This window comes from Neoarius graeffei, chromosome 1 (assembly GCF_027579695.1).
Source record: "Neoarius graeffei isolate fNeoGra1 chromosome 1, fNeoGra1.pri, whole genome shotgun sequence".
In the NCBI taxonomy this organism is placed as follows: Eukaryota; Metazoa; Chordata; class Actinopteri; order Siluriformes; family Ariidae; genus Neoarius; species Neoarius graeffei.
This window is the reverse complement of record NC_083569.1, coordinates 900777-924895: the sequence shown is the minus strand read 5'-3', so window position 1 is coordinate 924895 and position 24119 is coordinate 900777. Positions and strand designations below refer to the sequence as shown.

At 44.8% G+C, this 24119-nt stretch overlaps 1 protein-coding gene across 1 annotated transcript; it reads right to left on the bottom strand.

Moving 5' to 3' along the window:
- Positions 1 to 7263: 7263 nt before the first annotated feature.
- On the bottom strand, positions 7264 to 18581 carry LOC132886338 (interferon-induced protein 44-like). The gene is made up of 8 exons (XM_060920892.1): positions 18567 to 18581; positions 12509 to 12977; positions 12376 to 12427; positions 11247 to 11442; positions 10563 to 10709; positions 8664 to 8835; positions 8050 to 8150; positions 7264 to 7583 (listed from the first exon to the last, which is right to left on the bottom strand). Exons 1-8 carry the CDS (start codon positions 18579 to 18581, stop codon positions 7416 to 7418), a joined length of 1320 nt encoding a protein of 439 aa, XP_060776875.1. The 3' UTR covers positions 7264 to 7415.
- Between the last annotated feature and the right edge of the window lie 5538 nt (positions 18582 to 24119).

Sequence of the window (24119 nt, the reverse complement as noted above, 5' to 3'; positions counted from 1 at the left end):
CACCAATCATCATACACACAGAGGCCCAGCAGGAGAATCTGTAGGTGCTCCGGGGTCTGATCCAGTTGGTAGATACCCCAACCACAGCGCCCGCGGCAGCCACAAGCTCACCACACCTCACTGAGATGGGGCCACAGGATGACCCCAAACCCTTCATCGACCTGTTTGAGTAAGCTGTGGAGGTGTGGGGTTGGCTGCAGTGGGTGATTTGTCTACTCCTACTCCTGTTGGGGAGCCCCAGCTAGCTAGTGTGCTGGAGTACCCAGACCTGAGACAGGCCACTCTGCAGCAGGTCGGTCACACCCCAGAATAACACTGTCAGCAGTTCTGCGTGCTGATGGATGAGTTCGGCCACCTACATTTGCGTAGCAACTACGGGACACCTGCCTTGACACAATGGTACTGCAGCAGTTAATCATCCAGCTACTGGAAGGAACAGTGGAGTATGTCTAGTGTCACTGCCTGGCATTGCTGGATGTGGCGATCCAACTGACCAAGGACCATTTGGTGGCATTTCCTGTGGCAAGCGGGTACACCACCCTTTCTCTCTGTTTCATCCTTTCCTCGAAGCCTATTCCCCAAACCTGTGGTCTCCCTCCCATTCTGCATCTGTCCCCTCTCCCTTGCACATTGATGACTCCAGGGCTGCAAGTGCGGGAGTAAGATCTGGGCTGGTGTTCTAGTTCTGTGAGGAGCCTGGGCACATCAAGGCCCAATACCACATGATGGACGTGGGGTCATTGGGCCAGGTCCCTGATACAGCACAGGCCACCCCCAAATAAGCTGAGATGCACTACATACCTGTAAGTATCCAAGGGGCTATCTATCATGTTTTGGTGGATTTGGGGTGCAATCAAACCTCAATTCACCAGTGCCTGGTTCTAGGTGAGGCACTGGGTACAGCATGATGGGTGAAGGTAAGGTTGGGGCTGTGCATGGGAATTCCCCTTGTGTCCATCATGATTCAAGTTCAGGGGAAAAAGCATAGTGTCGAGTCTCGCCTCAACCATGCGCTGATTCTGGGTGCAAATCATCCGGGGTTTCAAACATTAGTACACAGCATATTTGCAGATGGGTCGTACTGTAGCAACACATGAGGGGAAGCTAGCATTGGCTGGGGAGGTGGTCCCAGGGCCTTTGATGTAAGTTCCACTTCAGGGCTTTCACAGGGATTCCCATCGGGGAGTTCCCTCTGGATCAGACACATGAAAAGACAATGAGACATGCTTTTGACCAAGTGAGAGTAATCAATGCTCAAAAGATCTAGTCTAATGTCACGCTCTCCTATTTTTCTATAATTCAAGATATGTAATACTGAGTGACAAGATATTCAGACTAAGGACGAGAAAACCCAACTGCTGGTCCCAAAGAGCTGTAGCGAACCTTTGTTCCATGTGGCTCATCATAATCCCATGACTGGGGCAAGAGAAGCCACTGAATCAACTCCTGGCCCATTTCTATTGGCAAGGCATTTGCAAACTCTATGAGTTACTGGGGTTAAATAAATTCATACCAGTATGTACCATCTGCAAATGGACAGGCTGGGTGAACAATTCAATCAGACACTTAAGGTCATGATATGTAATTTCCTGCAATGACGATGCTAAAGACAGAAACAGGAGCACACTAAGTTTTGTCCAATTACGCTCCAAATCTGAGATCCGAGACTTCAATCAGAGGATACAATTTCTTACAGTTATTAAAGGTTCTGACTGCAGAGTTGAATTCTGGGTAAAATCTTCTATTTCTATTGCTGTTGGAGTTTCAAGATGTTTCACTGCTGCACACACACCGTGTATCCTGTGTGAATATTTTGCTGAGATAAAAAGCGTCCCATGTTTTACGATTCCAGAGATTGCAGAAGGAAGTGAGCAACAACATCACATGACCACCGTGGGGCGTGTTTGACCTACTTTTAACCAAAACAAGTCAGCGTGGGCAAACATGGCGGACTCGGCTCTCCCTCCAGCAGAAAAGGAAAGCCTGCCTAGTGAGTGTAACTGCAAGATAGAGCGACGTGTCATTTTTCTGGACAGATAACTAAATCATTCTAGCTAGTGCTTAGCTATCTTAGCCTTAGAATGCATGGGCTTGACTCCAGGGTTTGCGAGTATGGAGTTACACAGTTGTGGTCAGAAGTTTACATACAGTGACATGAATGTCACCTTGGATATGAATGTCATGGCATATTTAGGCTTTCAATGATTTCTCTGAACTGTTCTTTTTCTGTGGCAGAATGATTGTACAGCATACAGCTTATTAAAAAAAACCTAGAATTTGGTGCACAATTTTCTTTGGGTTTTCTGAAATCAACAAGGGTCAAAATTATACATACAGCACACATAGTATTTGGGTAAAATGTGTCTTCGCAAGATTCACCTTGACCAAACATTTTTGTTTACCGTGAACAAGCTTCTGGCAGAATTCTGGTTGGATATTTCATGACTCTTCATGGTAGAATTGGTAGAGTTCAATTAATTTTTTTTTTCTTGGCCTGGACTCGACTTATAAGCACAGCCCATATATTTTCAATAGGGTTGAAGTCAGGACTTGTTTTGAGCTTAATGTTAGCCTGTTTTATCCTCCACGACCAGCTCTGATGCGTGTTTGGGTTCATTGCCCTGTTGTAACTCCCAAGTCATGTTCAAGTTTCTGATGGTTTATGCTGAAGAATTCTGAGGTAGTCCTCCTTCTTCATTATTCCATCCACTTTGTACAATGAATCAGTTCCACTGGTAGCAAAACAGCCCCAGAGCATGATGATCCTACCATCATTGCCAGCTGGTACAGTGTCCCTCTGTACATGGTGGTCATTGTGGCCAAACAACTCAATCTTTGTTTCATCTGACCATACAGCTTTCCTCCACAAGGCTTTTTCTTTGTCTGTGTGGTCAGCTTCAAACTTTAGTTAAGCTTGAAGGTGTCAGTTTTGGAGCAGGGGGTTATTTCTTGGATAGCAGCCTCTTAGTCCATGGTGATCTGAACTGTAGACAGTGATCCATCAGCTTCCAGTTCATGGCAGGGCTGTGCCATGGTGGTTCCCAGATTGTTCCTGACCATCCAAACCAATTTCCTTTCAGCTGAGGGTGACAGTTTGGGTTTTCTTGAAGCAAAGTGGCTTGGCAAAGTGATGACACCTCACAGTAACTTGGATACAATTGTTTGAACTGATCTTGGAATTTGCAGTTGTTTAGAAATGGCTCCAAGAGACATTCTGGAGTTGTGTACATCTGTGGTCCTCTTTCTCAGATCTGCACTGAGCTCCTTGGACTTTCCCATTTTACTGTGTGTTGGTCAATCCAATGAGTGCTGTAAACAAACCCTTTTTATGAAGGAACAGAGAAGCTACCAGCTGGAGTCAATCATGATCACTAACAGGAAGTTAAGAGACCTCGGCCTTGGCAAGATCAGAGACATTTTGGAAGTTTCAGCACCTCTGGATTAATAATCTAAGTGAACGTATGTAAATTTTTGACCAGGTGTTGATTTCAGAAAACCCAAAGAAAATTAAAACTTCTGCACCAAATTCATGGTTTTTTTAATTAAAGCTGTGTGCTGTACAATCATTCCGCCACAGAAGAAGAACAGTTCAAAGAAATGATTGAAAGCCCAAATATTGCCATGACATTCAGATCTAAGATGACATTCATGTTACTGTATGTAAACTTCTGACCACAACTGTACACCTAATGTTTTGATCTTACAGAGAAAGAAACGAGAACACAAATGCAGTAACAGAGAAAAGATATAAATATTCGTCTTGTTTCACGGATCTGTTCGCGAATGTCAACCACAAATTACATCCCAAAAAGTGTCCAGCAAACTAATCCAAAAACTTGAATCATATCCAAGGCCAAAGTCGAGCAAAACCATAGTTAGCAATAAAGATAATACAAGGCTTGGCAAATTCAAGTGGAACATCACTAAGCATTACTTCGCAATGTGAGTGTGGAACTGAAGTCCTTCTGTACTGTGTGGAGGTGATTGTGTCTCTGTGTGTGATGAGAAATCAGGTGAATGTGAACGTGATAACATCCCTGGGTGTTAAGTGTAGTCCATAGGGGCCATATCTGCAGTCTGTGGTGTTCCGGAGAGGACTCTGGTGCAGACGTAGCATCCTCTTATTGTCTCGAGCTTGCCTGCACACAAAAAAGGTGAAAAATTAAACTTTCTCAAATTTTCTCCAAACCCACAGTGTGTGTTATAAAGAGGTGTGCGTTTAATTTCGAACTGCCATGTTCCAAAGCTGCGATCTGAGACTTCAAGGTTTTCCACAGTCACATTAATTTGCTGGTTGACGTGCAGTTCAAGAAATAAACATCAGTTTGTCAAGAAAAGTCTCATCTCATCTCATTATCTGTAGCTGCTTTATCCTGTTCTACAGGGTCGCAGGCGAGCTGGAGCCTATCCCAGCTGACTACGGGAGAAAGGCGGGGTTCACCCTGGACAAGTCGCCAGGTCATCACAGGGCTGACACATAGACACAGACAACCATTCACACTCACATTCACACCTACGCTCAATTTAGAGTCACCAGTTAACCTAACCTGCATGTCTTTGGACTGTGGGGGAAACCGGAGCACCCGGAGGAAACCCACGCGGACACGGGGAGAACATGCAAACTCCGCACAGAAAGGCCCTCGCCGGCCACGGGGCTCGAACCCAGACCTTCTTGCTGTGGGGCGACAGCGCTAACCACTACACCACTGTGCCGCCCCTCAAGAAAAGCCATTTAGTTTTGTTTTTTTTTGCTGTTTGTTGTGTTATCGAGATTATCGTGAGTTTGATAGCTTGCTGTTTCCTCGATGTTTCTGCAGTATTCTCGTCAAAGGTAAATTGTTCAGTTACAGCGCCACAAGAGAGGATTTTTCTCAGCACACAGAGACACAAAATGTACATTTCTAGTGTGACGGGCTTCCAAAACACAACTCTGCTCTGATGTTATCTTGCTAATTATTCTATCCACATTCACTGGATATGGGCAATCGCGCACTCTGATTGGCTACTCTAGTACTAGGATATCAGCTCATATACCGTTAGTAGAGAAAAACAAAATGGCGGAGCAAAAACAAAACTCTTCTTGAAAACAAAACCCCAAAACACACACAAAAAAAAGCACAACAAAATATGGAATAAAAGTATTTGATGGTAAGAATGTATTTTTTCATTTTTCAGGAATTATTGCATTTTTCACAAATTGCTCCTGTCATTTCGCCAGTTTGTCTGGACGGGTTTTGTTGGATGTTTTGTATAAAGTTTTTATTTATCGAATTTGCAAAAAATAAAAATGCTCCGTTTGTCAAAATCCAGTGAATGTGGAGAGAAGAAAACAGGTATTCCATTCAATCTCGGTGCTACGTGCCTCGTCAGCTCATGTACGACTCGATTTCGTGGAATAACTGTTAAATATCTCACTTAGCGAGCATCAACCTTACTTCTCCAGCAAATGTCACGTACGTTATGTAGCTAGCAGAGCATTTTCCCTTTTACCCACATGTACAGTTATGTTCAAAATAATAGCAGTCCCTCAACAGTAGCAAGATAAATCACTGTTTTTGTTAAAATTTCAACCTTTACACCGCAAGCAAGTTTCTGGAGGGTATAGTAAAGGTATAGAAAACCAACAGACCCAACAGGCCTGCGGTGCATGCTACTGATTCTGTGAAATTGAATGATTAGCTGAAAGGGGTGTGTTCAAAAAAATAGCAGTGGTGAGTTCAATTAGGGAGGGCATTGATTTTGTGAAAAAAAAGGTGTTAACAGGTGGCCCTTATTTAAGGATCAAGGCAACTGACATTGCATATGCTGGCTGTCCTGCAGTGGTCCTGAAAAACCAAGTAAAATGGGTCGTTCAAGACACTGTTCTGATGAAGAGTGGCTTTTAATCAAGAAATGGATAAAAGAGGGGAAAACCTACAAAGAAGTGCAGAAACTTATAGGCTGTTCGGCTAAAATGATATCAAACGCTTTAAAATGGCAGCCAAAACCAGAAAGACGAGGAAGAAAAAGAAAAACAACTTCTCGAATGGATCGGAGAATAACCAAACTGGCAAAGGCTCAGCCAATGATCAGCTCCAGGAGGATCAAAGAAGATCTAAACTTGCCTGTGAGTACTGGTACAATCAGACGACGTCTATGTGAAGCCAATCTACCAGCAAGAAGCCCCCGCAAAGTCCCATTGTTAAAGAAAAGACACGGGCTGAAGCGGCTACAATTTGCCAAAGAACACATTGACTGGCCTGAAAAGAAATGGCATAATATTTTGTGGACAGATGAAAGTAAGATTGTTCTTTTTGGGTCTAAGGGTCACAGACAGTTTGTCAGACATCCTGCAAACACAGAATTCAAGCCACAGTACACAGTGAAGACTGTTAAGCATGGTGGTGCAAGCATCATGATATGGGGATGTTTTTCATACTACGGTGTTGGTCCTATTTACCGCATACCAGGGATCATGGATCAGTTTGAGTACATCAGGATACTGGAAGAAGTCATGTTGCCATATGCTGAAGAGGAAATGCCTTTGAAGTGGGTGTTTCAACAAGACAATGACCCCAAACACACCAGCAAGCGAGCAAAATCATGGTTCCAGACAAACCGCATCCAACTAATGGAGTGGCCAGCACAATCCCCGGACCTCAATCCCATAGAAAACTTGTGGGCTGACATAAAAAATGCTGTTCATGAGGCAAAAGCAAGAAATGCAGAGGAATTGTGGAACGTAGTACAATTGACCTGGGCTGCAATACCTGTTGACTGTTGCCAAAAGTTGGTCGACTCCATGCACCACAGATGCGAAGCAGTTATCAGAAACCATGGTTATGCAACAAAATATTAGTTTAGGATACTCAGCAAAGTTGAATTTTCAAGAATTCCTTAGTTTGTATGGTACATTTTTGAGTTTCCAAAGAAAGATGTCAACACTGCTATTTTTTTGAACATTACATTTCTTGACTTTCTGTGAAATATTATGAAATGTAATTACTTTTTCCAATTTTCTTGCTTTGAAATAGAATGTGCAGTATGCCCAATGCATTTGTGTTCATTAAAGTACAATTTATTTGAAGAATTTTGACATTTACTCGCCTTTTTAAAGACTGCTATTATTTTGAGCACAACTGTATGCATGTTTTATAGTGTGTTGTGTTTATTAGAATTGCCAAACTCTCCGATAAATAAATATCTTCCAGTCCAAAAAGTGTTTGAAAAATACAGTGAACTGAGCAGCGATTCATTTCAAAAACATGATATTTATTTCCAGGATTTACATTTGAAACTGATATTTATTTCAATCAGCCCAATGCGTTTATGTCAGCTTTACTCAGCAGAAGTACAAATAGTGAATAAATGTGATTTAAACAACAGTGACGTGCAGGTTTCAGCCCGAAGCAGGTTTAACAGGATAACGATGGAGTCTAACATCTGAGGTCGTCGAAGAACGCCTCAGTGGTTCTGATGATCTGCAGCACGGCGCTGAGGAGCAGGATGTCAGTGTGAAGGTCCAGCTCGAGCTCTTTACTGTAGTTCTTCACTGGAACCACAGTGTTGAGAGAAACACCCAGCTGTACACTCACCTCGTTCATCTACACACACACACACACATTACAGGCTGGAAAGGTCAGTTCCTACATTACTTGAAGGACCATTAGTGAGTCATTATTCTCTGAAAAAATTAGATGAGCTCGTTATGTCCAGACTGTTCATTTGATAAACAAACACGAGCTAAATAACCTCAGAAATAATTTCCACAGGAAAGATAGCTAATGTTTTTGCCATATCACCCTGTCATGCTCTTTTATGCTAGCTCGCTGTGTTTAGTTTAAAAATAAAAGAGAAATCAATCCTCATTTACAGTAGGTTTTTTCCTTCTAAACAATAAGCTAAGCTAGTTAATAAGCTGATCCTACCTAGGACTGGTTATAAATACAGTATGTACATCTCAGGTGCCAATCATCCTCACAAAAATGCTCCAAGCAGTGATTTTATTTAAAAAAAAGCCAAATTAAAGCTTCCATTCTCCAAATCTGACTTTGAGCAGAGAACTCTCACCATCCTGTAGATGTAATGGCTCTGATAGATGTGTTTCAGATCCTCTCCAACATAAGGACACGCTTCGTCCACCTTCGTCAGCAGAACCATCTGTGGTATTCCTGTAGCGCGCGCGCACACACACACACACACACACACACACACACACACCACTTTGTGATTTGTGACAGTGCACTGTTTGCATGTCTAGGTTGCATTAACACTGCTGGGTTCTGAAGTTCTAAAGTGGGATATTTCAGTAAATAATAAACGCAGTGTGTTGCTGTGAAACACTGAGTGATTTTGGGTTGGGGGTGATGAAGGGGAGTTACCACCCCAACGCTGATTATTTTCCTCGAACAGTACGTCCCCAAGTGTTTTATTCTTCTTATACCCATATCAATTTACATTTCTGTTTATTAACGAGCATCATACTTTTTATCCGTTTATAGTGAAATGAGTGAGTTCCTGTTGTCACTGACATTATAGCAGCTATAAACAGTCTTTCCCTCACCGGTCTCTCTTTATTCTCTCTATTCAAATTAATAAAACAAAAACACATAGCTTGTCATGTTACTGAAAAAGGTACTCTGTGTGTGTGTGTGTGTGTGTGAGTGTGTGTGTGTGTGTGTTACCCATTCGCATGGCTTTTGTGCGGAGAGCAGCCAGTTTCTTGATCATCTTTTCCGACAGAAGTTTGATCTTGCAGGCGTCCAGCACATACACCACGGTGTGGATCTTGTCCTTCAAAGTCGGCTTTTCATAAAAATAAAGAGAATCCGATCGGAGAGGCATCACTGGGTTAAACTAGAGAGAAAGAGAGAGACACAGAGGGCAAAAAAAGTATAAAACTCATGATTTTATCAGCTATCAACATAACGACACGAATGTACCAAAATACAGGGTTTACACTTGCAGTAAGGTGTTTATACACACACACACACACACGTACGTGATGGTAATTTGATTGTACAGCATTAATCTTTAATAGAAAAAAAACAAGAATTTGATGCACAAGTTTGAATTTATTTTGGGTTTTCTGAAATCAACACAGCATCAAAATTATACATCCTCAATTACACGATTAATTCAGTGGAGCTGAAATTTCCAAAACATCTTTTAACTCTCCAAGTCCAAGGCCTCTTAACTTCCTGTTAGTGATGATGATTGACTGCAGCTGGAAGCGTCTCTGTGCCCAACATAAAAAGGGTTTGATTGACGTTCACTGGATTGACCAACACACAGTACAGTTGGAAAATCCCAGGAGCTCAGTGCAGATCTGAGAAACAGGATCATAGATTTACACTCAGGAATGTCTCTTGGAGCCATTTCTAAACATCTGCAGATTCCAACATCATCAGTTCAAAGAAATTATGTAAAGTACAAGTTATTGGGAGGTGGAGCCACTTTGCTGGAAGAAGATCCAAACTGTCCCCATCAACTGAGAGGAAACTGGTTCAGATGGTCAAGGACAACCCAGGAACCACCAAGGCACAGACCTGCCTATGAACTGGAAGCTTCTGGAACACTCTACAGTCAGGGGAGTTTTACATCATCATGGACTGAGGGGCTGCTGCCCAAGAAAGAAGCTCCTGCTCCAGAATCTATACCTTCAAGCTCGAGTAAAGTTTACAGTTGAACACATGGACAAGAAAATGCTTTCCGGAAGAAGGTTTTATGGTCAGATGAGACAAAGATTGAGTTGTTTGGCCACAATGACCAGAGAGACAGAGGAACACTGTACCAGCTTTAAAGCTCTGGGACTGTTCTGCTGCCAGAGGAACTGATGCATTAAACAAAGAGGATGGAATCATGAAGGACCATCTCATGATCCCAAACACACATCAGAGCTGGTTGTGGAGGATAAAGAAGGCTAACATTCAGCTTAAACGAGTCCTGATCTCAACCCTGTCGAAAATATGTGGACTGTGATTAAAAGTCGGGTCTGTTCGAGGACATGCACACATTTATCTGAGCTCCATCAATTCTGCTGAGAAGAGAAGACAAATATCCAACCAGAACTCTGACAGAAGCTTGTCGGTGGCGAACAGAAGCGTCTGCTGAAGAGAAACTCGCTCAGGGAGATTTAACCTAATTTTAGATGGCTGTATGTATAATTTTGACCAAGTGTTGATTTCAGAAAACCCAAATTAAATTTTTTTTATTATTAAAGATGTGGGTTGTAATCATTCTGCCCCAGAAAACGATCAGTTCAGAGAACCACTGAAAGCCCAAACTGACCATCACAGTCGTGTCTGTGTGTGTAAACTGACTGCATCTGTACACGAGGTTCAGCACAGGATCAGTGGTGTAGCTAAAGAGCTTCTGAGGGTCTAGAACATGAAACCAGTGGATTGCACATAAATATAGCATCACGCACAAAAGTTTACACACCCATGGGACCAAAATTTTAATCCATGCCAACTACAAACTCATGTATGTTTAGTTTCACAGGTCTTTGCTCTTCAGATATCAAAGTGGTCCAATGTCCATGCATTAACACTGAGGAGAAGAGTTTAGGTTTTTATCTCCACCTGGTATTTGTCCTGAATGTGACCCTTTAAAATGTTGGTGAAGTCGTCGATATCCAGTCCAGCGTTAAGTCCCTCTTCCAGTCCCACAGTGTCACACAGTCTGATGGGCAACGTCTCACTGCCCACCTGAACAGGGTACACACGGAACTACACACACACACACCATCAAACATCATACTGAACATATCTGCAGATCACAGCTTTATATTAACGCTCGAGTCCTAATACAGAACTTTTTAATCAAAAATTATTCTATTAAAAAAATCATCTCATCTCATCTCATTATCTCTAGCCGCTTTATCCTGTTCTACAGGGTCGCAGGCAAGCTGGAGCCTATCCCAGCTGACTACGGGCGAAAGGCGGGGTACACCCTGGACAAGTCGCCAGGTCATCACAGGGCTGACACATAGACACAGACAACCATTCACACTCACATTCACACCTACGCTCAATTTAGAGTCACCAGTTAACCTAACCTGCATGTCTTTGGACTGTGGGGGAAACCGGAGCACCCGGAGGAAACCCACGCGGACACGGGGAGAACATGCAAACTCCACACAGAAAGGCCCTCGCCGGCCACGGGGCTTGAACCCGGACCTTCTTGCTGTGAGGTGACAGCGCTAACCACTACACCACCGTGCCGCCCCTTAAAAAAATCATTTTTCTGTAAAACTAGTGAATTACCTGTTTGGTGGGGCTGGTGCCGGCGATGCCCGTGTTGGCCTGAAAGCTCACATGGCCTTTAAACACGGAGTTAACGGAGTTAAAGAAGCTGGATTTACCTGCTCCCACAGCACCGACAAGCAACACACGAGCTTTCTGCACCGAAGCCGTACTCGTAGTCCAGCCCGCGATCGCTTTCATCAGAGACGTCCTCTTCCTACACAGGGTTATTAGCGTTAAACTCCACCATGAAACACGTTCATCATGTTTACACTGAAATATCTGTGATGTGTTTTGTGATTCTGATGATAATTTGTTGGCCGGTGTTGTATTTTCATGATGTCTGTGAGTTGATGATATCACACAGGAACATTATTATTGCAACTGCAGTTACAACAGAAAGAAAAATAACATTAAAAAAATGATAATGTTTGTGAGAAGTGATGATGCTCAGCTTCCACTACTGGAACCAAAACACCTTTGCTCACTTATTTTTCATTTTCCAGCAGCATCATCTGAATGGGAAATCCAGAGAAGTAGTAGTGGAGACGTTGAGCAAAGTTCCAGAATGTAACACAGATACGCGACACCGAGTTACAGCGGAGACGCGACTTGAGTAGATGGTGATGTATGATGGTGATGATGAGTGTGATGGTGTTGACGGTGGTATTAGTGTGAAAGCTGAAGCTTGGGTGAACAGAACAGAACGCACGGATGAGGACTAAAGGGCCACTGTTTAAGTCGAGTTAAAGAGAGTTCTAAATCCCACTGCACCACCAGCACTAACACGTAGCCCAGCGGTATTGTGGGTAACGTACGAAAGCATTAGCCAAAGTGAAAATAGACCAATGAAAGAAGTTCATGTTGGATGTGTGGAAACTTCTGAAGAGCACAATTCAATATGTGAGTCATTGAGGGTGGACCTTTACTTTTAGTTCTTTAGCTGTGAGGGTTATTTTGGGGAGGTTATGACAACAACCCAGTCACATTTCTAAACAGTTTATGACATCACTTCCTTGGTTCTAGTCCAGCAGAACCAGTTCCTTCATGGTGGAAACCACAGAAGAGTTTCAGATTAAGCTGGTGGAAAAAGCACCTACAATAACTTTAATTCTGAAGAAGATTTATACTGTGTTTGAGTTTTTCTTACTCCAAACTCCAGTTGATGTTTCTCCATGGTTTCTCCATGAGTTTATCCAACCCTGCAGGGACACAAACACTAACACTGTCTTCATGAGAATAACCTGGGCTTTAATCTCATACTTTAACTGAAAAAACCTCACCTTCCACTCGGTACACCTCACACTCGCTCAGCTGGAGGTCATTGCCATGCATCTCCACTGGGTTAAAATTATAGGTGCCTGGATTGCTTTGGACAGTAGCAGTGTTATTGTACAGAAAAACCATGGAGACATAATGAGGCCCAGTGTTTCCATCATGCAACAACTGGTTTGCGTTTGTGCTCACCACAGGCAGAGGAGCTTCATCAACCTCACTCGCTTTGAAGCTAAACAGGAAAGCATTGTTATCTGCGATGTACTGATACGTCTGAGTGTAATCTTTACTGGTGTACCCTCCAAAAATGTAGCCTGAGTTATTATATGCTACAGTAACAGTGGGGCCCTGATGATCACACTTCTGGTGGAAGGCTGTAGCGTTGAAACCGTGCACACTGGCCTTGAACAGCAGACTGAGTTTCACGTGACCAAGTAGAGAACACAGCTTCATCTCCTGCTGCTTAGACAGTTGGGACTTAAATCACACTCATCATGGAGATCTGAAACAGAACAGAACAAAAAGTTATGGTTCGGCTTAAAGCATATATGCAGAACCATGGCCTCACTTTCATTTATAAATGCCTTGAGACCGCAAGAATGGCACAGGAATAGTTTTAAGCGTTAACAATAAATCTAATATAGTAATTTTTACGATTAAAGTGATTTATATACAGTAGGTAGTGGTCTGAGTGAATGACCTTGACGTCCGTAACGTTACAGCAGGAAGTCTATCAGTCTCATCACTATTTCCGCTATACTAAACCACAGAGCTGACTGCAACTCCGATCCTCCATTTTGAGCTAATTTATCGCCATGCCACGTAGATGTGTTGCTGCACCCGCCAGCAACACGACAGAAGGTGGATTTACACTGCATTCATGGTACAAGAATGTTCAAACTGCAAAGTTTTGCGAGAAGTTCATGGGCACATTGGGTGCCTACGAAGTGGTCTCTCTTCTGCTCTGCACATTTTACTGAAGACTCGTAGAAGACTTCTGATCTGTTGAGGAGCGTTGGCTATAAGCCCGGATTGAAAGAGGGTGCAGTCCCAACAATTAAAGAAAAAAAGGAAAATATTTATTTATTTATTTTAAGTGAGTTCAGTTGCACCAGTCCTCCCAGAGTGAGCCGAAGGTTGTTGCTAAAACCCAGGATGGAATGGGATGTGACATATCGCTCGGGCAGTGACCTCCCCGCAGTTGTTGCTAAAACCGGTGACATCCCATTCCGTCCCGGGTTTTAGTAATTGCCTGAGCTGAGCAGTAATGGCGGAGTACTCAGTAATGGAGAAAATGGAGAATGAGTGGAGCAGCCGTCTGATTTCTAAACTGGATATTACTGCCATCTCGCCCTTACGTGGAAGAAGCAAATGAACGGAGAAATGAACGAACAACTGAAAGTCAGATTGTTTCAAAACAATCGGCCACAAGATCGGCCTTCAAGAAGCGAGAACACAGACGGGTAAGCTCCGACTCTCATTTGGACACAAAACACACCGTTTCCCTGCATTTAGATTAATCCATGTAACTTGTATTGTGTGTTTAAGTTAGCGGTATGAGATTATTTAATTTGCTTCAGAATGTGATTGTCTCAGTTCATCTGATTATTTAATGAGCCTTTTACCTTTTATCAGTGAAAATGCATGCATGTACATGTTGCATAAGTTATAACACCCATCAAATCAAATCAAGTTTATTTGTATAGCGCTTTTAACAATAAACATTGTCGCAAAGCAGCTTTACAGAATTTGAACGACTTAAAACATGAGCTAATTTTATCCCTAATCTATCCCCAATGAGCAAGCCTGTGGCGACGGTGGCAAGGAAAAACTCCCTCAGATGACATGAGGAAGAAACCTCGAGAGGAACCAGACTCAAAAGGGAACCCATTCTCATTTGGGCAACAACAGACAGCCTGACTATAATATTAACAGTTTTAACAGGTATAACCCTCAACTGTCCTCATGGGGCTGTCCATCACAGGAGCGGTGCGATAAAACTCCGACCAGACACAGGGCACCAGGATGGATCAAGCAGGTCCGAGGGGCAGAAGGACTGTTTTACAGATGAACCATCCTGTTTTAATGAGAGTCAACCCACAATCAATGAAGTCAAATCAGTCTTAGTTGAGCGAGTCAGTAACGGTATTTCTTACTTTCACCATAAATTTTTATTTATATGACTTTGGTCTATAGCTGTAAAAGGCCTCAAAACCGGTTCCCGCTGTGACATCACGCACTCAGGGCTGGCTGGCTCAGCGGGGCAGCTCCAATCACAACTTTGTGGTCGATTTTTACTCTCAAAAATATATATTTTATTCCCATTTATGCATCATACAAGAGTCAAGGGTAGAGCTACTATCCACTCGAAATTTATTTAAAAATAAAGGTTCTATGTATCTCCTTTAAGGAGGAAAAAAACATTCTGATGTTGTTGAACTCCACCTACTTAACCATTACAGACCTAAACCTAATGCTCCTTTAATTCAACTGAATTTCAGAATGTAGAAGGCTACGACCCTCCTGCGTGATCTCGGTTTAACTCACTACCAGGTAGAGAGACAGACAGAAGAGTTCAGCCTTTTAAAGCAACATATGACTCCATAATTACTATGAAATATGATAAAGGTTTCCGTATACAGAGATTACAGCGTCATGAGGTTTTTCTCCGCAGCATTAGTCAGTAATGAAGAAGAGCAGGCTGTAATGACAGGGTAGATAAATACGTAGATATCAGACAGACATCTGAACAGATGGTTCCAGCTTCAGTCTCAATCCTCACAGAAATAGATGAAGAGCCATGCGCCTGTGAAGCGGTAGTTTTGTTTCCCCAATATACGAGTCCGTGCATTCCTCACTGCACTGAATTGCATACACTGCGTTGTCCTGTTTGTGTCTGGCTATTCTGTCCTTAGGGTGGACCAGTTTCAGAACACAAATTGGGGGTCATTAGGACCTTGCAACACAGGGCTCAGAACATTCCTACAACGGTAGAGGGGAAAGAGCAGGAGCAAAATCACATCAAGAAAGCACTTCAGAACTGTGGGTATCCCAACTGGGCTTTCTTCAAGAGCAGAAAAAGGAACTTAACGGACAAGGATGATAACAGGAACAAACGCAAGAACATTGTCATTCCCTACATTTCTGGCCTATCTGAGAAACTCAGGAGGATCTTCTACAAACACAACATTCCGGTACATTTCAGACCCAGTAACACCCTGAAGCAGAAACTGGTCCACCCTAAGGACAGAATAGCCAGACACAAACAGGACAACACATTGTATGCAATTCAGTACAGTGAGGAATGCATGGACTCGTATATTGGGGAAACAAAACAACCGCTTCACAGGTGCATGGCCCAACACAGGAGAGCCAGTTCCTCAGGCCTGGACCCTGTACTACGAACGGAGGTTAACCTACTCAGAAGTAACCCAGGGTTCCCCCGCTAAACCAGGGTTGCAGGGGTGATAGCGTTCCGGCGCGCCGCGCCGGATTTCCGGCGCGCCGTGGCTGGGGAAAAAAAAAATCTAGTTCGCCCATTGTCCTGTGTCATTCTGAGATGCGCAGATAGACAGTAAAGGGAATTCGGAATTCCCTTTACTGTCTATCTGCGCATCTCAGAATGACACAGGACAATGGGCGAACTAGATTTTTTTTTTTCCCCCAGCCACGGCGTGCCGGAAATCCGGCGCGGCGCCGGAACGCTATCACCCCTGGGGTTGACAAAACCTGGTTATCTTGTTTGGGGTTAAACGGTACTATGACGCCAGTTATGAAGGTTATCAGCGCAAATCACCACTGTTCACAATGACATGGTCGCCGTACTTCACGGAGGAAGAATGCGCTGTCATAATGCAAAGCTACAAGGAGTTCAAAACAACATTAAGAGCAAAATCTAACACAGCGGCTGCCAATAAGGAGCGGCAAGCATGTTTGCAACGAATTGCCGATCGGGTAAATGCGTAAGTACATTCTCCCTTCTACATGTTCCAGAACAGAAGTATAGGATGAGAGAAAGCTTCATGATCAATCACAAGTCACAGAAAATGGTCCTTCGACGTGGCCCCAGTCATATATAGCTTGTTTAATGTCCGAAAAGTCCTGAATAAAATTTGGTATGGTAAATTCATGGAGTAGCCTACTTAAGCTGATATGTGCACAGAGTCACATGAATTAGGATGACTGACTGTTCAGTCCCTTTGACTAAGTTGGTGTATGTCCTGTGAACATTTCAGAGGCAACAGCAGTGCCAAACGCACCTGGCAACAGGTGAAAATGAAACATAAAAACATCATTCATAATGGGGTGTGTGTGCGCGTGCAAGCAAGCATTCATTTGCCTTTTATTTATTCAAGTTTTATCTGTCCCTTCCTAGAACTGCCACCTTATTGTGGTGGAGGGATTTGTGTGCTTGAATGATCCTAGGAGCTATGTTGTCGGGGGCATTATGCCCCTGTCAGGGTTTCCCAAGGCAGACAGGTCCTAGGTGACAGGCCAGACTAAGAGCAGTTCACCCAAACCCCTATGGAGAAAAATCTGAGGACCGTGACGTCGCCCGGGATGACGCAGCCGGGGCCCCACCCTGGAGCCAGGCCTGGGGTTGGGGCTCGTATGCGAGCGCTTGGTGGCCGGGCCTTTGCCCATGGGGCCCGGCCGGGCTCAGCCCGAAGAGGTGACGTGGGCCCGACCTCCTGTGGGTTCACCACCCAGAGGTAGCAGTAGGGGACTGGTGCAATGTGGATTGGGTGGCAGTCGAAGGCAGTGGCCTCGACGACCTGATCCCCGGACACAGCGGCTGGCTGTTGGGACATGGAATGTCACTTCGCTGGGGGGGAAAGAGCCTGAGCTTGTGCGGGAGGTTGAGAGGTACCGGCTAGAGATAGTCGGGCTCACCTCCACGTACAGCTTGGGCTCTGGAACCCAGGTCCTCGAGAGGGGCTGGACTCTCCACTTCTCTGGAGTCGCCCGTGGTGAGCAGCGGCGGGCTGGTGTGGGCTTGCTTATAGCTCCCCAGCTCAGCCGTCATGTCTTGGAGTTTACCCCAGTGAACGAGAGGGTCGCCTCTCTGTGCCTTCGGATTGGGGAGAGGGCTCTTGCTGTTGTTTGTGCCTACGGCCCAAATAGCAGTATAGAGTATCCGGCCTTCTTGGAGTCCCTGGGAGAGGTACTGAGGAGTGCTCAGACTGGGGACTCCATTGTGCTACTGGGGGACTTCAATGCTCACGTGGGCGATGACAGTGACACCTGGAGGGGCGTGGTTGGGAGGAACGGCCTCCCCGATCTGAACCCGAGTGGTGTTTTGTTATTGGACTTCTGTGCTAGTCACGGTTTGTCCATAACGAACACCATGTTCGAGCATAGGGGTGTCCATAAGTGCATGTGGCACCAGGACACCTTAGGTCGGAGGTCGATGATCGACGTTGTAGTCGTTTCATCTGATCTCCGGCCCTATGTCTTGGACACTCGGGTGAAGAGAGGGGCTGAGCTGTCAACTGATCACCACCTGGTGGTGAGTTGGATCCGCTGGCGGAGGAGGAAGCTGGACAGACCTGGCAGGCCCAAACGTATGGTGAGGGTCTGCTGGGAACGTCTGGCTGAGCACTCTGTTGGGGAGGTCTTTAACTACCACCTCCGGGAGAGCTTTTCCCAGCTTCCGAGGGAGGCGGGGGACATTGAGTCTGAGTGGACCATGTTCTCTACCTCCATTGTGGACGCAGCTGTTCAGAGCTGTGGCCGCAAGGTCTCCGGGGCCTGTCGTGGCGGCAATCCCCGAACCCGGTGGTGGACACCAGAAGTAAGGGATGCCGTCAAGCTGAAGAAGGAGTCCTATCGGGCCATGTTAACCTCCAGGACTCCCGAGGCAGCTGACGGGTATCGGCAGGCCAGGCGTGCCGCAGCTCGGGCAGTTGCGGAGGCAAAAACTCGGAACTGGGAGGAGTTCGGGGAGGCCATGGAGAAGGACTATCGGTCGGCCTCGAAGAAATTCTGGCAAACTGTCCGGCGCCTCAGGAGGGGGAAGCAGTACTCTGCCAACACTGTTTACAGTGCGGGTGGGGAGCTGTTGACCTCGACTGGGGACATTGTCGGGCGGTGGAAGGAATACTTTGAGGATCTCCTCAATCCTACCGTCATGTCCTCCACTGAGGAGACTGAGGCTGATGACTCAGAGGTGGACTCGTCCATTACCCAAGCCGAAGTCACTGAGGTGGTTTGCAAGCTCCTCGGTGGCAAGGCACCGGGGGTGGATGAGATCTGCCCTGAGTATCTCAAGTCTCTGGATGTTGTGGGGCTGTCTTGGTTGACACGCCTCTGCAACATCGCGTGGCAGTCAGGGACAGTGCCTCTGGAGTGGCAGACTGGGGTGGTGGTCCCTCTTTTTAAGAAAGGGGACCGGAGAGTGTGCTCCAATTATAGGGGAATCACACTTCTCAGCCTCCCAGGGAAGGTTTACTCCAGGGTACTGGAGAGGAGAATTCGACCAATAGTCGAACCTCGGATCCAGGAGGAACAATGCGGTTTTCGTCCTGGTCGCGGAACACTGGACCAGCTCTATACCCTTCATAGGGTGCTCGAAGGTTCATGGGAGTTTGCCCAACCAGTCCACATGTGCTTTGTGGATCTGGAGAAGGCATTCGACCGTGTCCCCCGTAGTATTCTGTGGGGGGTGCTTCGGGAGTATGGGGTTCGGGGCTCTTTGCTAAGGGCTGTCCGGTCCCTGTATGAACGGAGCAGGAGTCTGGTTCGCATTGTCGGCAGTAAGTCAGACCTGTTCCCAGTGCATGTTGGACTCCGGCAGGGCTGCCCTTTGTCACCGGTTCTGTTCATAATTTTTATGGACAGAATTTCTAGGTGCAGCCAGGGGCCAGAAGGAATCCTGTTTGGGAACCACAGGATTTCATCTCTGCTTTTTGCGGATGATGTTGTCCTGTTGGCTTCTTCAAACCAGGACCTTCAGCATGCACTGGGGCGGTTTGCAGTCTAGTGTGAAGCGGCTGGGATGAGAATCAGCACCTCCAAGTCCGAGGCCATGGTTCTCGACCGGAAAAGGGTGGCTTGCCCTCTCCACGTTGGTGGAGAAGTTCTGCCTCAAGTGGAGGAGTTTAAGTATCTCGGGATCTTGTTCACGAGTGAGGGAAGGATGGAGCGTGAGATCGACAGGCGGATCAGTGCAGCCTCCACAGTGATGCGGTCGCTTTACCGGTCCGTCGTGGTGAAGAAGGAGCTGAGCCAGAAGGCGAAGCTCTCAATTTACTGGTCGATCTACGTTCCGACTCTCACCTATGGTCATGAGCTTTGGGTAATGACCGAAAGGACAAGATCGTGGATACAAGCGGCCGAAATGAGTTTCCTTCGCAGGGTGGCTGGGCGCTCCCTTAGAGATAGGGTGAGAAGCACAGTCACTCGGGAGGAGCTCGGAGTAGAGCCGCTGCTGCTCCACATCGAGAGGAATCAGCTGAGGTGGCTCGGGCATCTTTTTCGGATGCCTCCTGGACGCCTCCCTCGGGAGGTGTTCCAGGCATGTCCCCTCGGGAGGAGGCCCCGGGGAAGACCCAGGACATGCTGGAGGGACTATGTCTCTCAGCTGGCCTGGGAACGCCTCGGTGTTCTTCCCGAGGAGCTGGCCGAGGTGTCTGGGGAAAGGTAAGTTTGGGCTTCCCTGCTTAGACTGCTGCCTCCGCGACCCGGTCCCGGATAAAGCGGAAGAAGACGAGAGATTTATCTGTTTGCCTAATAGTTCAAATTGTTTTGTATATAGTTTATAATGTTGTTGTGTGATATTAATGATAATATTGTGGGAAAGCTACTTTGCACGGACGTTCATTTAATTTATTCTATCGTCATTTTGTTTGTTCTATTTTTGTGTATTTTATTTATTTATCTGTTTGTCTAGTTGTATCTATTTTTCTAATACTAATATATTTTTTGCATTAATAGTTTGTTTTTTCCTATTAAAATAATCTTGTGTTCTTGTTATAACTATTTATCTGACTGTTTAGTTGTATCTATTTTTGTTACAATTTCAATATTTTTAATATAGAAAGTTTGTTTTTTTCTATTAAAATGTTCTTGTGTGATAACTAGTTCTTGTGTTATATTTATTGTAGTTGTATCTATTTTGTATCTCAGACTTAAATATTTTTGTAAAACAAGTGTTTTTCTATAAAATATTCTTGCGTTCTTGGTAACTATGTTCTTGAGTGGGTTCTTTTTTTTTTTTTACAGAAAAGCCATTCTGCATGGACATTCATTGAAGCCCTCATTGTTTTTTAATGGTTATTTATGAGCGTTTAGGGGTTACAATAATGTAAGTCTAGGTTGCTTTATATAAAAGGTATGTCCAGAAATATTGATGTCACTGTCTAAGCAGAGGGATCTGGCTTCTTTAGACGCTGTCTTCTTAAAACTGAATAAATATTTAAAAAGAGCCAAATGAGCCAGTCTTTTGAATGGCTCTTTTCAAAGAACGGATCACAAAGATGCGGATCCCATCAAAGCGCCATAAATCCCATCTCTAATCTGCGCTCCGATATCGCACGGGTCATCCAGGTACGCTGGCATTGTCTCTAGAGGAAGTGTCGGTGGAGAGGTGGTGTTTAAAAAGGGTGTGGTTAATCAGAAACCTCGGGTTAACCAAGAACATAACCTGAGACGAGCAGGTTTGAGATGCAGCGCAAGTTGCCATGGCAGCATACCTCGGTTTGAACATAGCCAACTTTCGTAGTATGGGTTAATCGGGAAGTTACGCTGCACGTGATCAAGTTACTCTCGAAGTTACCCTGGTAAGCCAGAAAACCCGCTTCGTAGTACAGGGCCCAGGACTCTGCTGTCTATCTTCATCTTAACAACAAAGAACACTTATTTCAGGATTGCAACGTACGCATTTTAGCCAGAGAGGATCGTTGGTATGAGCGAGGAGTTAAAGAAGCCATTTGTGTCAACCTGGAACGGCCATCACTGAACAGAGGTGGGGGTCTAAGGTGGGGTTTACATTAGACTGTATCAGAGGATCATCAGATTAACGTTTTTAAAACGATTAGTGTGCACACAGCAACACCAATACACAGGTACGCTCGGCTCCGCAGGGATCCTGCGCTCCAAATCACTCTGCCCTGAACAGCGAGTGCCCTCTGGAGGGTGTGCACTCCGGCCCTGCGCAGCTCACAGAGCGCGCGAGTGGAGCACACAAGCAGTGATTTGGGACTGAGCCGCTGTGTGTGTGATCCCAGCGCATATCACTTACCACTTGCAAGTGGAAGGATGGCAAGCCTAAAGACAATCATAACTACACAATGGGCAGTATTTGCATCAGTATTTGCATCAGTATTTGCAGTATTTTCATACTTTTATACTCTTTAATGAAAGGTGATACAAGGCGGAAGTCCGTGCCATTTTTCAGCAGTCGCGTCACATGACCAACGCCAGTGAATCAGGAAGGTGGATGTCACAGTGACATTGTCCAATGACGACGCCAGCTAGAGCTCAGCACAGCGTATCCGCGTATTCTCAATGTTTACACAGCACCAGACCAGACACGATCTAGATTGAATACGTGGACCCTGGCGGATTCCCGTTTCCCGGCGTTTCCAGGCGGTTTAATGTAAATGGACAGTGCATCTGCGAAGAAAACGAGACAGATACGGTCTAATGTAAACTTGACCTAAGACATCAGTTATTAGCCACCTACAATGCAGTCCTTGGCACACTTCCCAGACAACTGAATGCACACCAAAATCCAGCTGTTTTCAGTGACTCACAGGAGGACCGAGAGAATCAACAACCCATTGATCACCCCAACAACTCTCTAGGCCATTCACACCCAGCCCCCAGTGACCCACACCAACAGGAGGACTCAACCACACCTTAGGATTGCTTTTCATCCATGAGAGGCTAAATACCTGATACTCCCTATTAATCAGACAGAACTGAAGAAGCCTTTCGGATGAGAAGTTAAACGTCTTCAAGAATCTTCAAGCAAGTCCAGTTGCTCTCTTTTACCACCCACAGTTTACTATGACCTGGATGACTGAGAATCTTCACAGACATAAGCGTTGGATGTTATTCTACTGGGGAAACAGAGCACGGTGCTTGACTCTTGCTTGACGATTCTAACGTTACTTGTTTTTCTTCCTGAGCCTCAAGGTTCGTCAACTCAAGTTTATTTGTATAGTGCTTTTAACAACAAACATTGTCGCAAAGCAGCTTTACAGAATTTGAATGACTTAAAACATGAGCTAATTTTATCCCTAATCTATCCCCAATGAGCAAGCTGTTGAAGGCATCGCCAGTATGTTTATAATTTGTGATATGCTTATGAATGACTAATTCAGTTAGTTTATAACTTTGAAAACTATTTAGTACAAGACTACATGCATGTTACGTTACATGCTGGCTAAGCTAACCTAGCCTTTACTAGCACTCTGTTAAATCGCATTCTGAATGGATTGTATTGTATTTCTCAGTTTTACCCTACAACCGACCATAAAGAGTGAACCGGAACTTGTCATCTGTGTGGTTTGTTGGAGGAGTTAACTCGCTGTTGACCCTGGCAAGGTGTTGAGGCAGAACAGCACACCCGTATCATTTAAAAACAAAACTAGCCCGATATCCCACATTATCAGACCTCGACTGCAACATCTCTCTGGTTCCTAGTGTCATATGATTCCTCTTAACCCTCTGATATCGAGGACAACCCAACATCACATACTCCACAATATTCACAACTACCATTAACATGTTCACCCGTTATGTTTAATATACTGTTCAGACCACTGTGACCAAACCTCATCCTTTCTTTCTACAGTGTTGCTTGAAAGTTTGTGAACCCTTTAGAATTTTCTATATTTCTGCATAAATATGACCTAAAACATCATCAGATTTCCACACAAGTCCTAAAAGTAGATAAAGAGAACCCAGTTAAACAAATGAGACAAAAATATTATACTTGGTCATTTATTTATTGAGGAAAATGATCCAATATTACATATCTGTGAGTGGCCAAAGTATGTGAACCTTTGCTTTCAGTATCTGGTGTGACCCCCTTGTGCAGCAATAACTGCAACTAAACGTTTCGCAAGTTCTACTTGCGGTTGGGTCATACCAAAAACCATCATAAAAATGGTACCTACTGCCATTTGGTAAGGCACACTGCAATACAGATGCGAGTAGGGAGTCAAACTCTTGCAGTTACCAGAGGACCTGCCCCCCCCCCAATGTAACTCTAGCTGTATAATAGGCGAGAGGCTGAGATCAGCGCTGCACCCATGCACCTCAAGAACTGGGTAGTACTAGGACAGAAGACATACCCAGATAGCATTGCCCGGATAGCTTTCTTTCATCTCAGAAATATTGCTGAGATAAGAAATTTAATATCACTACATGACACAGAAAAACTAGTTCATGCTTTCGTTCCCTCCAGGTTGGATTATTGTAATGCCTTACTGTCTGGATGTTCCAATAGGTGCATAAACAAGCTACAGTTAGTTCAAAATGCAGCAGCAAGAGTCCTTACTAGAACTAGAAAATATGACCCCATCACCCCTGTCTTATCCACACTGCATTGGCTCCCAATCAAATTTCCTATTGATTATAAAATACTACTATTGACCCTTAAAGCACTGA

Excerpts from the sequence above, each read along its gene's own strand:
- LOC132886338 (XM_060920892.1), bottom strand. Across the intron at positions 10,710-11,246 it reads GCACCAGCCCCACCAAACAG|TTCCGTGTGTACCCTGTTCA; the intron begins GTAATTCACTAG and ends GTGTGTGTGTAG. Across the intron at positions 8,836-10,562 it reads ACATTCAGGACAAATACCAG|TTTAACCCAGTGATGCCTCT; the intron begins GTGGAGATAAAA and ends CTTTCTCTCTAG.